Below are 14,136 nucleotides of genomic sequence, written 5' to 3'. Positions count from 1 at the left end.
AATAAAAATAGGACAAGAATAACCCGATGACATCACACACGCCGTGAAAGAAGACCGGGGATAATTGGTGAGTACCAGCGTGTAGCTTGTACCAGGCATAATGTAAGTCCTGAGTCTGAAATATGTCTGTCAGCGAGTCCTCCTCCACCTATTGAGACTCCACCATAGACAACGGCAGCATTTCTTCTACCACGTAGCAGCCACAAGCTCCGTGGCTTCTTTCAGACTGATAGGTTTAACGTTATCTCCGTTATTAGAACCAAACGACAGCCGTTGCTGTTTCGGAGCTGAAGGACCAGTGTTCTAAAAGTAATGGAAGTAACTGATATCTTGTTTGAAAATGTACTTAAGTATTTGATTACTCAAACAGCAAACTAACGCTTAGGTTACTTGTTACTGCAAAAAGTAATCAAAGTACTCTAACGCGTTACTTTGTAACGCGTTATACCCAATTCTGGACGCAGTGAGTTTATTTTGAAAGAGACTGCATGTAAATGGTAAATTTCCTGTGAAAACGGAAGTGTATTTGAAAGAAGACATAACTCTACACGGTGTCCCAGAACATCAACCAACGCACCCAGAGTACCTTTCACGTTGTATCTGGACGTGTAAGGTCACTGACCAAACATTAATATGTGACGAGGTCTGAGTGAGAATGCTGTGATTTGACACATGACAAGTTACACAGTGATCTCTTTATAGTGTGTTAACGTGACGAAGGGGTCAGTGCACTGAAGTGTTGAAGCAATTTTTATAATAATACCATGGTATTATAAGAAATTGCTTGATTTCTTATGGAAAAACAAGTTCACCAGATACATGTTATTGAGGTTTCTGCCAAAAGGAAATGAAGTCAAACAGCAGGTAAACATGTTACCATGTGGCTGCTGAACTTCTCAGAAGTTAAGAGAAACAGGGTCAAAGGGCTTATATTCACCAAATGGCCTTTACCATGGACTCTCACAGTCTATATATTTAAGTGTTTAATTGTTCCTGCATGGATATTGCAGTTTGACCTGGTGTGCAGGGATCAGTGGAAGGGGCCACTCACCTCCACAATTGTCTTTCTGGGATTTCTATGTGGATCCTTCGTCTCAGGACAGCTCTCAGACAGGTACTGAAAACACCATCTTACAGTCAAATGATACCATGTTCTTAAAATCTCTTAATTCTACAAGATATGATACACGTTTCTTATGTAACAAGACTTCTCCTCAGTATTATGTTGCCTTGCTTGGTGTTTTGTTATGTAATGCTGCATTACATATTGTTATGATCTCTGACCCTAGAGGTACACAGCAGATAAAAAAGTATTCCTTAATGTTGGGTATTTGTTCTTTGCACTTTTGTCTTGCTTTAACATCTTGTTTGGGTGCCTGCTGTGCAACAGCAAGGCAACTATATATAGTCCGTTGCGTTTATTCTTATACTTCTTAAACTTCTTACTCTTCTTCCACCTTATTTTTTGTCATGCCACTCCTCCCGCAGCATTGCCAACATGGAGGCAAAAGATACATCAAAACATGCAAAATTATCGGGAGTGGTGTGCTGTGACTTTTCTCTGATATTCGGCAAATGGTTTTTACGAAAATCGCAAAAAAAACTACGTACATATTTTACAGTAGATTTCTATGGGACAGAGCTAGAGTGTGGAGGAGCTGAGAGATATTCTAAAAAAATTCTGAACGAATTGCTCTCACTGCCACAGTTTTCACTGTGCATACACAATTCACACATCAAATTGTAGGAAAAATTGTGCTTGTCGCAGAGATGTGACAATGGAATCACACACACTTACACATTTGGCTCAATGAGCCTCCAAGTAAAGGGAGAGACATTTTTTGGTTTATTCACTCCTATAGGCCCGTTTCCACTGAAGAAGTTCCTGGTACTATTTGGGGGGCAGGAACTACGACAGGAACGTCCTCTCGCTCGGCCCTCTCAACCGCCGTGTCTCCACTGAGCGGAGTAGGAGGAAGGTTCCTGTAAAGTTACCGGGCTCTGTATGTGACGTAATCGTTGCGTGAAGGAAGGTTCCTGTAAAGTTACCGGGCTCTGTATGTGACGTAATCGTTGCGTGACCATTTTGACTGGGGCGACGTAGGGGCGTAGGGACGCCATTAGCCGTTAGCGGTGTCTGTAATAACTCCGGTCACGGTCCGTGAAAAAAATATTTTTTTCCAGCGGATGTCTTAGTTACAACATAATTGAGCTAACTGGAGTAGTTTCATGTCGTTTCCGACAACGGGAGACTTTTAACAGATGACGTCCTGATGTTAGCTTTGATGCTGCTGTTAGCTGTCCCTGTCAGCTGATGCTTTCTAGACATCGTGATTTCCCAAAACTGAATAAATACCACACATAGCAACACAAAACTGCTTTGCTAGCTCAATCATGTTGTAACTAAGATATCCGCTGGAAAAAATATTTTTTTCACGGACTGTGACCGGAGTTATTACAGACACCGCTAACAGCTAACGGTTAGCCCAGCTAATCTACGATAACCATGTTATTAATTACAAAACGTCACATCCCGCCTTGAGTATATCCAATCAGCACCAAGTAATCCCCATGCCCCAGCCAGGAGTTTCTCTGGGCCGTTCTGAGTACCTACTCCGAGGCAGGGACTTGTTTAGCCCCTGTACAAATTACGGAACTCTGTCCTTCGGGGGTGGTTCCTGCAGTGGAGACACGCACCATAAAATTACCCCGAAGTTCCTGCAGTGGAAACGGGCCTTATGTATATGTGTATAAATAGCTGGGGACACCAGTTTTCTAACCTGTGAACATGATCACATTTTTGACACCACAATAATAAAAAAAAATCTAGGCATTTGGGAGAATCTCCTCTCTCTGGTGGTATCTATATGTTAATGATTGGACTCATGGTTCTGGCGGGAAAAGGAAGAGTCTGAGAGGTTTCAACTCCATTAAAGCAGTTGCCTGCTCTGAGCAGATGACTGCCCCTCCTCCCTCCACTCTCTCAGAGGGCCCCATTGATTACCATAGCAAAGACCACTGACACAAATTAAATACATATTGTGATATATTGTAAATACATATAATATTATACACATGTAATGCTCAGTACCTGTTGTACATGTAGTATGCAGCACTTCTCGTAAGCAGAACATATCAGTGACTCAGCTACTGCTACTTAGTACTTGGTGGCACTTGGTGTTTCTTGCGAAATTTTCTGTTTGAAAAAAAAAAAAAAATCTGAATTAGAGTACGGGCAGCTAAGCTGCCAGGACACTATTGTAATCCTAGGTATTCTTCTTCTTTCTTCTTTCTTCTTCCGAGGAAATCATACTTCCCATGGGTGAAAACTCACCAAACTGTGCACAAAGGTCCAGTCTCATGCCAGATATCCTCAGCTGTAAACTCAAGCCAATAGTCCTGATGGTGGCGCTACAGCAAGCGTCTAAAGTTCAAAACTTTGAAAATTCATAACAAATCAACCATACGTGCTACAACTTCACAACTTTCATCAAACTGTAGCCCCAATACTGAAGAAACTTTTGTACATTTAAACCTATTAAAAATTATGAAGTTCATCACTCTGTTTTTTTCAAAAACTGTAAAACTTCTTAAACCTATCTCCTCCCACAATTTTTGCTCAATTGACACCAAACTTGCTACAGAGCATCTTCAGACTGTCCTACAAAAACTATGTTTCTCAGATTTTTGATTTATCAAAAATTGAGCCTACAGTGCATCAAAATGTTTGACTGTAAACGGTACTGTAAACATATACATGCAAATTCTTGCTAAATAAATCTTCAATGTTCATGAAAAAAATGACAAAATTCTAGAGTCATGGTAGATGATGTGTGGCAAATTTCAGAATTTTATCTCAAAAACTGAATTTTTGACAGCATTTTGAATTTTGCTCTAATGTGAACAATTGGAGTCAATGTAAAAATGGCAAATTTAAACATAAGTTTTTCACTTATGGAGCAATTTCAATCATTGTTACAAAATTTAAACATAAGTTTTTCACTTATGGAGCAATTTCAATCATTGTTACAAACAAATTACCAACATCTCCATGCTGTCTAGATGCAATATGTGTATTTTCAGATTTTTGTTTAGATAACTGAATTTTTTACAGTGGTTTGAAATCTGCTTTTCCATGCATGAATGGCTGCTAAACCTGCACGTCTGGCTTAGTCAATTTGTGAAGCTACACATGAATTGTCACTGACTAATTAGCTCAGTGAGATAGAAATTGATCCTTAGTCTCAGAGGTTGTGAGTTCAAGCCTCAGCTGATGCAAAAGGCAGATTGTGTTGCTAAATTCCTAAATGTCTTCCAATTCTTCTACTTGTTGCTCAGAATTGCCTAAAAATGCCCGGACCCGACCCATCGCTGCGCAGCAGCTATAATTGTTGTTTGACTTCTCACTCTAGGTTTGGAAGAAAGCCTGTTCTCTTTGCCACCATGACCATTCAGACAATTTTTACCTTTGCTGAAATCTTTTCACCTTCTTGGACGGTCTTCTCCATCCTCATCTTCATCAGTGCTGTCGGACAGGTCTCCAACTATATATCTGCTTTTGTGCTGGGTAAATGTGAACATTTCATGCTCTAGTAACAACAAATAATATTGTTATACAACAGTTAGTGACTTTAAATATACAGACAGCATATTGTGTGTAATGTGTCTTTTTGTATCACCATTGATCACTACTATTTTCATGTATTACCTGCACTACTGTCATGAATTACTCTCTTTCTCTTTTTGTGCAGGCAGTGAGATCTTGACTAGAAATGTTCGTGTCCTGTTCTCATCTATTGGTGTGTGTGTGGCCTTTGCCTTTGGCTACATGGTGCTTCCACCCATTGCCTACTTTTTAAGGGACTGGAAATCCCTCCTGCTGGGGTCCACTCTGATTTGCCTGATCTACGTCCCCCTCTGGTGGTAGGATGTAATTTTATATACTTCATTAATCCCAGAGGGGAAATTCAATTTTACTCATAACAAAAAATGTAGTCATGGTCAGTTTACCTACCATGCACCATAAATGTCATGATTTTGCTCTTGTCAGGAGACAAATAATGATTTGACTCTTACACTAGAGAAATATTCTAACTTGCAGTCACCCTCTTTGTTGCCATGTCCTCTAAGCTCCTCTGATCCAGACTTTCTGTTTGTCTGTTGAAAACTGAGGCAGGTTCATCCCAGAGTCTCCTCGATGGTTGCTCTCTCAGGGAAGAGTGGAGGAGGCCGAGGCCATAGTGAGAAAGGCTGCTAAGAAGAACAAAGTTGAGGCTCCACTGGTGATCTTTGAAGATTGCATTACATGTGTAAGTCTGCTTTCACTTTAAATCATGCAGAACAAGACACAGAGGCTTGCTTGAGGACACATATTGTTGGTGCATTTACCCTGTAGGGACAATAATGTCTGAAACAAATTTCCTTGCAATTCTTTTAGCAGTTATTTAGATATTTTATTCTGGACCCAAGTGGTGGAAAGACAGATCGACCAGCTGAAACAACAAACTGGTTTTCTATCTTGCAGGCTGATGAGACAGAGATGCACTCCAAGGAACAACACAATATCTTCGACCTGCTGAGGACAAAAAACATCAGGAACATAACTCTTATTCTGTGCCTTATATGGTGAGTATCCAGTCTGAGAATTTCACCAAACAGACAATTAGATTTTAGGCTTCTGCTTGGTCATACATTCAGCAAACACAATTGGTATGGTTCACAGGTGGGAGGCCACTGAGTTCATGTCTGGGTCACTGTCCTCATAACTCCTATTAGCTAGTCCCAAACCTCCCAGTGAAGCTCCTCACTGGGAGGTGAAAAGAATTGTGGAAAGTGTTACACAGTAACACATCAATAAACAACACATTACAATTATGGGATTACTTGATTTGGCAATGAGTAGTGTTCTGGATAATAATTTGCAGGGCAATTGTACTGGACTGTAGACTGCACAGGTGCTTATAAAGTGGTTCCTCTGAGTATTCTTCTAAATTTACGATATGTGTCATTAAAAAAGAGAATGAGGTTTAAATTTCTGCATACTCACATACTCACAGCAGGTATGCATTGTGTGGTACCAGCAAACACCTGCATAGGTGCTTTTTGGGCCTCTTTGTAGCTTATGTCAGTTGTTATCCTAAAAAATTTAATTCTTAAAATATCCATTGACACTGATCAACTAATCAGTGTTATAAATGTTAATTCTACTCCAGCTCCTCTCAACCATTTCACTATTCCATTGTTTACTGTTTTGTCCTTCTTTAGTTTTCTTTCTCTCTTTTTGTTGTTGTTATTTTTGCACTTTAACGTATATTGCATGCTCAGCTGTTCTGTGTTGATGGCAATAAGGAGTAAATAGAAGTCCTGACTGTCTGCAGCTACAGTACAGTGCATGTTAGTAAATGCCATTTCTATGAAGATTTCCATTCAAATATCTCTGTTGTCTATATTTCCGTCTTCACAGGAGCACTTTGAATACTGGATACTACGGCCTGTCCCTGAACACGGCTGAGCTTCATGCTAACCCCTACATAAGCAGTTTCCTCTCAGCAGCTGTGGAGGTACCAGCATACATTTTCTGCTGGGTGGTAGTGCGATACTTTCCACGACGACTGTCTGTCACCTGTCTCTTGCTGCTCGGAGGAGTGTCACTGTTCTTAATTCAACTGGTACCCCAAAGTAAGCAGTGTCATGACATGGCGCATCTTTGTCAGACTCACAATGGACAGTATGAAAATATAGTGATGCAGAACCAGAGATATCATTTTCATTCCACACATTACTCTCAATTGTTATCTGGCACCTCCATTACCCATAATGCAATTCTACTGCCAACAGTTCAGTCGGCAATCGGGTGAGTTATGGTATTAGCAGCTAATAATGTAGCCTTGAGCTGTTAGTCTCAAACAGAGATGAGGAGCGGGGTAGGCTATAAAGGTATGGTAAGCTTGATTCTTTCCCTCTGAGGGCTTTTTCATTTTCAAGTCTACAGTCCCAGCTGTGGCTGACTCAAGTAACATCATTTGAGGCAGTTTCTCAGATTTCAAGCAGCTCCCTCTGGAACCAAAAGGTTTTCTGCAACTTTTTTCACATAGGCTATGCAGTAGTACTTCCTAAGACCTGTAAACAGACTTTGACTTGTAAAATCAGCAGAATTTCCCTTTATGACAGTTTCTAAGGTAGATTGTCAAAGGGGCTCTATGCAAAATTCTGAGCGTATCAGCTGTAGCCTATAGACACAGTTCTCAACATGGAAGTGGCTGAGCCAGCAGCTAGCAGCTAATGGTGCTAACTCCATCAACAGCACTAAATAACAGCAACAGTGCTGACAGAGTTAAAGTTGTTTACCTGGGGAACTGCAGGGTGGATGCTATGTTTCAGTAAGGACGCCATCCTGATGTCAGGGGTAACTACTGTATGAACACAGCGCAAATTGGTGGCAATAAACAAGTCCGTAAGATGCACACACGAACTAATATGCACGTGCAGCTGGACTGGCTTACCACAACAAACCACAGAGAAGCTCAAATTTGACACACAGAGGTAGGATTACTTCTTTCTCTGCTCGGGACATCATTGCTCCATTATATCCTCACAAATCAAATAGTGATTTGCTGCTATATTAATGCTTTAAAAGTAGCGTACAGAACCTTTAACAACAGAAGGAGGACTTGAATAGAGCTTAAAAGTTTTTTAAGCAGAGGAGAAAATGGCTGCATTAAGTGACGATATGGGTAAAAATCTCTAAACACTTATTTCCATGCATTTAAATCTGTACCAGAGTAGATCATACATTGACAGACTTCCTTTTCTGCTTCATGCTCCTCTTAGACAAACCATTTTTTACGTTTCAGGTTTATCAGATCTGGCTGTTGCTCTGGAAATGGTGGGTAAATTTGGTATGTCCACCGGTGCAGCCCTGATCTATATCTACACAGCAGAGATTTACCCAACAGTGCTGAGGAACACTGCGACAGGGACATGCTCTTCTGTTTGCAGAGTGGTTATCTGCATTATGCCTTTTATATTAAAGCTGAGTAAGTAAACTGGTCTTAAATAGTAAATATAGCAAGAAGCAGCAATGATCAGGATCCAAGCACATTGCAACCATTAATAAGTCTGTTTCTTACTCAATTGACAGAACTCTTGATTTTAATTCAAATATGTAGCTTATGACCTCCTGTGAAAATGTGTTTCACATAACTACATTTGTTTTTCATTTTTATTTTGTCCATGCATCCCATGTCTAGGAATCTATTTAAAGTAATGCTTCTATATGAAAAGTGTCAAAACTCATTCTGGAAAATGCAAAGTTCTATCTCACACAAGCTCCGCCCTCTACTGGATTCTAGTGGTAGTACTCCTCCAATCACGAGCATAAATTCACCCACTGAGATTTGCATAAACATAGCCTGCAAATCTGGACGTGCCTACCCAAATATGTGCAGACCCCACAGTACATAAGGCAGCACACGAGGTAATTCGGCTAAGGCCGGACTACTCTCTCCGGTTCTGACGCCTTCCTCCTCCGTTCAAGGAGGTAAATCTATCCTCCCAGAAAGAAATAGATTACCTCCCTGCAGAGATCCAGGACCTGTTACAAAAAACAGACTGTGTCTGTCATCCCCACTCACAACAGACAGAAGACAGAACAGGACGACCTGGATACTGGGGGTCCCTACAACACCTGTTGCAGGGAACAATGCTGTGACGAGTGACCTGCCACGTAACGGTGTTCATGACGGCGTCCCTGACAGGTTGGGGAGGGACCTGTCTGGAGAGAGTAGTAGACGACGTGTGGCCTCCAACTGAGGTCCGACACATCAACTTCCTTGGGATAAAGGCAGTATTTTTGTCCTCCAACACCTCGTACTCTTTGACACAGGGGAAGCATGTATTGGTTTGAACCAACAACTGCAACGCGTTGGCCTACATCAACAGACAGGGTGGAGTTCGGTTTGCTGCCCTGCTGAGGATGGTGGAGAGCCATGTCAAGGAGTGGTTTGATACCAGATGAGTGGAGGCTTCACCACAAGGTGGTGAGGCAGATCGAGACTCTGATTGGGAAAGGAGAAGTGAATCTGTTTGCCCGCTGGCTCAACACTCACTGCTCGAGACGGTTTTCTCTGGCACCACAAGATGATCCCCCAAACATGGGCCTGTGTGGACAAATTTGCAAATGCGCCATGGCCAAGGAAACTTCATGCCCCTCCATGTCATCTTTCCCCTGTTGGAGAGTGAGCCAGGAGCAGTTGTCAGTCATTTGGTAGCCTCAGGTCTCTGCCCAGCACTGTGGTATGCAGAAATGACTCAAATGGTGGAGGCCTAGCCCTGGACCATCCCCCAGTTCAGGAGGACTCTCTCTCGGGATGCGGATATGATAGGTGCATTGTTCACTCTGGGTCAACCTCTCCAGACTAGGCTCCTGAGAGGAACAGGCTGAGGAGGGCTAGATCATCTGTGCAGATTGTGCAAAAAGAAGTAGAAAGAAGAAAAAGGAGTGTCGCTGCTTGGACCCCTAATTAATAGCATTTGTTGAACCTGAATTTTTCTTAGTGTATTGACAAATTTTCACATAGCAACTGATTTTACCTATTTTTAATTTGGATGCTTCTACGAACACATAGAGTAAATGCTTGAATTGCACATAAGCAGGACTCAGGACCTCCCTCATCCTAATTTTCTCCTCCCCTTGTACAGGTGTATACTTTAAGTACCTGCCTTATATAATCCTGGGGACTCTGTCGGTTGTGTCTGCCTTCGCTGCTCTCTTCCTGCCAGAGAGTTTTGGACGACCTCTACCTCAAACTATTCAAGAGATGCATAAGAGAGAACGTTGGGTTCCTAAAGGAATATAAAGCCCCTATGTGTGGATTTGACTTTGGCAACTCTAAAAGGTATAGTCACGAAAAGACAGAATGACATATGAATCTATAAATTCTTAACATAACAACCATCAAAAATCAGCTCAGCTGTTTAGGTTTAGGTAACTTTAGGGTTTGTCTTAAGAGCTTTACTAGAGTATATACAGTATGTGTTAGGCACTGTTGTTACAATGTGAGAAGGTCATTTCAAATGTCAGCCCAGGTCCTCTCTCTGTAAAGGGTCATGCTTCTCCCAAGTTAAACACATTAGTTGATTGTGGATTTTAAATTTTGAGGCCACAAAGGCAGGTACTTAAGCACCACCATTGGTCCATCTGTTGGTGGCTTCCTGTCGTGGATCTGTCCATGGATCCTGTTCAGTTTATGTTAGAATAGTTATCTTTCTTTGCCTAAGGAACTACAGTCATCATAGCCGAACAAATTACCCATTTATTGTACTTCAACTACCTTTTGCTACTGAAAAACATGTGACATGTAATAATTTTAGTGTGTGTTTGAGGTTTGTTCCCAGAAAGACCAACTTGACTAGAAAATAGTGACTAAAACAGCAACAAGAGTATTATTAAATATAACAACCAAAGCTGATCCCCCTTATCATCATTAGTCACTGTCATCATCATCATCATCATCATCATCATCACCATCATCATCATGACTCTGAGAGGATGTGATAATGATTACAACAGTTTTTATAGTGCATCTTTTTAAATTTTCCTGTATGCTGAAAACTAACTCATGTTTTGTTTGTTTGTCTTTTGTCCCAACAGCATGAAGAGTCCATTCATCACAAGAATCAAAAGATATGGTGCTTTTCGAAAGTCAGCTCTTTACATGAGTTACTAAGTATACGATTCCTTCTATTTACCATTTTTATGATCAAACATTTCCATCCCATAAGTTCAGTCAGAACAAGTGGATTCAGTGGCATTATATGACATTTCACTGCACTCTATGCAGTCCACTTCAATGGCAGTTATGAAATTAGTTGAAGACATATCCACTGCAATGGACAATAGAGAGCATACAATAGGGATTTTCATAGATTTGAAGAAGGCATTCGATACAATAGATCATAATATATTGCTACATAAACTTGAAAGATATGGGTTCAGAGGAATTGCACACACTTGGCTAAAAATTATCTGGACAACAGATACCAATATATGCAAATAAGTGATGTGAGGTCCAATATGCTTAAAATAACTTGTGGGGTGCCGCAGGGTTCAATATTGGGGCCCAAGTTGTTCATTCTATATATTAATGACATTTGTAGTGTGACTAAAGAGTTCAATTATGTATTATTTGCTGATGATACAACCTTATATTGCTCAGGGGAAAACTTAGAATTATTTCTCAGCAAGGCAGAAAAAGGGCTACAGAGATTAAAAAAATGGTTTGACCTTAATAAGCTTTCCTTGAACATAGATAAAACTAAATATATTGTCTTCTCCAAATGGCAAAATTAAAATTCAATTGAAACTGGTAATTAATGATATTGAATTAGAAAGAGGTTATGAAAATAGGTTTCTTGGTGTGATTATTGATTAAACTCACCTGGAAATTACACATAAGCAATGTTAAAAACAAAATATCTAAAACAATAGCAATACTAGATACAAATATATATTACATAAACATACTCTATACATATTGTATTGTGCTCTTTTTCTGCCTTACATATTATATTGTGTTGAAGTATGGGGCAATACGTATATAAACAATATAAAACCCATATTTATGTTACAGAAAAAAGCTATTAGAATAATCAGTCATGCTGTATATAAAGACTCAACAAATCCACTATTAAATTGCAAATACTAAAATTTTATGATTTAGTTGAATTGAACACAATAAAGTTTATATATAAAGTTAAAAATAACCTTGTTCCAAACACTATACAGACTCTTTTTGAAAGTAGAGATAGACACTATGAGCTCAGAGGAACTGAGATGTTTAGAAAACCAACAGTCAGAACAAACACTAAAATAAACTGTATTTCTTTGAAAGGAGCACATCTGTGGAATAGTTCCACTGATGAATTAAAACTTAGCACTTCTTTATTACAATTAAAAACATTATATCAAAAGTCAGCAATTCAAAGATACATGACAGAGATCTGATTTGGCTTAATTTTTTGTTTGTTTGTTTTTTTGAGTATGTGTGCGTATGTGTAAAGAGGGTGGGCTAAATAAGCTTCAGCTTCAGCCTACACCTTTTCGGTCAATATGTACATATTAGTGTGAACGAATTATGTATATTTCGAGATGTAAGACCGGAATAAATTAATTCATTCATTCATTCTATGCATGTTATCTCAAATCATAAAGATGTCTACAAATATTTATGAAAAACTGAAGTGTGAAACGTGCAAGTGTTCGATGTGAAGTTAAACATACACAAGTAAAACTGTAGACTACTGGCTCTGTTATTTTAGGAAACTATTTTATCTTTTACAGTAAACAGCAGTATTATGTCATGGTATTAGTCACATTGGCACTGAACATGTATAATGCTTAGTTAATTTAAGGCACACCTATCATCTGAATAACTGTCAGGTTTCGTGGTTCTATTAAAGTCACATACTTTCACAAATCCAGGGACAATAACAATTCTTTTAGTTATTCTTGAAGAGTGTCCATGATGTTTGTCCAGTTATTTTCCTTGAACTGTGTATCACTGCTGCTCCTTGTTCGAGGAAGAAATTGAGACTTCATTTCAGCAGCATTTTTCTTTTCATCAGTGTGTGTGAGTCTATAAAATGTCTTCTGATATAATCCAGAGTAAAAACAAAGCAATTATACAGTTGCAGTAATGAATTACAGACATAGAACAGTGCAGTCCAGGCCGGGTTTTAAACTTACTGTAGGTGAACTACCTTACACACTTTGCTTAAATTGTCCTGCATCAGGATGGCTGGCTGACCTGCTCACACCTTAAGAATGAGCCTCAGATGACAGAGATACAGGGTATCTCCTGGAAACTGAACTACTGCAGGAATGGCGTGCACTTTTCAGCACTGAAAGAATTACCAAATTCCAAAAAATTACAGTAATTTTCTATAAGTTACAACAAGTAGGTCTGAAGCATTTATTAAGCACAATATTTTTCATATGCATTGCAATACATATACTGCAATCTCTGGCTGTTGTGTCTGCCTTTGCTCTGTAATCTGTTTTGTAGGTTGAAGGTGTAGAGGCAGATAATGTATCATTTTATACCAAAGGTGAAAAAATAAGGTCAGTTACACAAGGTTTAGGAAGCAGCTGGTCAAGGGATATCGGTATGCAGTGACCTCTTGGAGCACCCAGCCGCACACAGTGACTGAGATTTTCGGGGTGTTTTTATCCTAGCCAATTCAGAATTTGTCTGTCATTTTTCTGCCTGTCACCCCACGCAGGGAGGATGCTCCTAGGAGTCACCACAAACAGTCATCTCTGAAGGGAAGATGGCGGTCGGTGGTGACTCCGAGGAGCATCGTCCCTGTATGGGGTGACAGGCGCGCCAAACAAAAGGTAAGGACTTTTAAAACTCCTTACACAAATTCTGAAGTGGCTGGGATAAAAACACCCTGAAAATCTCAGTCACTGTGCACGGCTGGGTGCTCCAAGAGGTCACTGTATACCGATATCCCTCGCAGACAGAGAACTTGTCAGGGGGAGGGAGAGCAAAGGAGAAAAGAGAGCCAGACTTCTGTGCACAGAACAGCTGCTAAGAGACGAGCTAAACTCAAGAGAGTGAAGCGAAATTTGATTGTGAGTGGCATTGTGTCTAAAACAAAACAGCCAGAAGTTAAAAGAGCAGCTGGGGAAATAGACGATTGGTCAAGCCTGAGGGGGGCCAAGTCGTGTGTTGGAAGTCTAGAGAGACTTCGGGTCCAGAAGGACCCAGAGTAAATCCAGAGGGATTTAAGAGGTCTAGGAGAGACCAGGATTTAGAGTCCAGAGGGACTTAAGAGTTAGTTTTAGGCAGGTCTAGAGAGACCGAGATCCCATGTCCAGAGGGATATAGTTTAGATAGGGATTTTTATGCGAGTCTAGAGAAAGACGGCGCAGACTTTGTCAGGTTTGAGTGAAACCTGAGGCTTCTTGCTATTTCTGGCAGTTGGAGAAATAGCTACCCCCACTTTGACAGTTTTGAGTGAAAACTGTGGCCGAGGTTCGGGCAATCGCAGAACTAATTCACTGTTGAGCCGAGTATCGGCAGTAACGATTAGTGGTACAAATTGATGACTCTAAATTCAGAAAGGGTGCCA

The 14,136-nt window shown here is 40.3% G+C and overlaps 1 protein-coding gene across 1 annotated transcript in view; it reads left to right on the top strand.

Annotated features, from left to right (window-relative positions):
- The window catches only part of LOC126387830 (solute carrier family 22 member 5-like), a 15,335-nt gene extending 2,859 nt beyond the window's left edge, over positions 1 to 12,476 (top strand). The window contains exons 3-11 of the mRNA XM_050040531.1: positions 1,011 to 1,114; positions 4,413 to 4,567; positions 4,752 to 4,923; positions 5,177 to 5,309; positions 5,525 to 5,625; positions 6,464 to 6,678; positions 7,854 to 8,036; positions 9,700 to 9,896; positions 10,652 to 12,476. Coding sequence (XP_049896488.1) covers positions 1,011 to 1,114; positions 4,413 to 4,567; positions 4,752 to 4,923; positions 5,177 to 5,309; positions 5,525 to 5,625; positions 6,464 to 6,678; positions 7,854 to 8,036; positions 9,700 to 9,857 — 1,221 coding nt within the window. The 3' untranslated portion in view covers positions 9,858 to 9,896; positions 10,652 to 12,476. The remainder of the gene's footprint in view (positions 1 to 1,010; positions 1,115 to 4,412; positions 4,568 to 4,751; positions 4,924 to 5,176; positions 5,310 to 5,524; positions 5,626 to 6,463; positions 6,679 to 7,853; positions 8,037 to 9,699; positions 9,897 to 10,651) is intronic.
- Positions 12,477 to 14,136: the final 1,660 nt, after the last annotated feature.

This window comes from Epinephelus moara, chromosome 3 (genome assembly GCF_006386435.1).
Source record: "Epinephelus moara isolate mb chromosome 3, YSFRI_EMoa_1.0, whole genome shotgun sequence".
Classification (NCBI taxonomy): domain Eukaryota; kingdom Metazoa; phylum Chordata; class Actinopteri; order Perciformes; family Serranidae; genus Epinephelus; species Epinephelus moara.
Note: the sequence above shows the minus strand (reverse complement) of the source record. Positions and strands in the feature narration are given on the sequence as shown.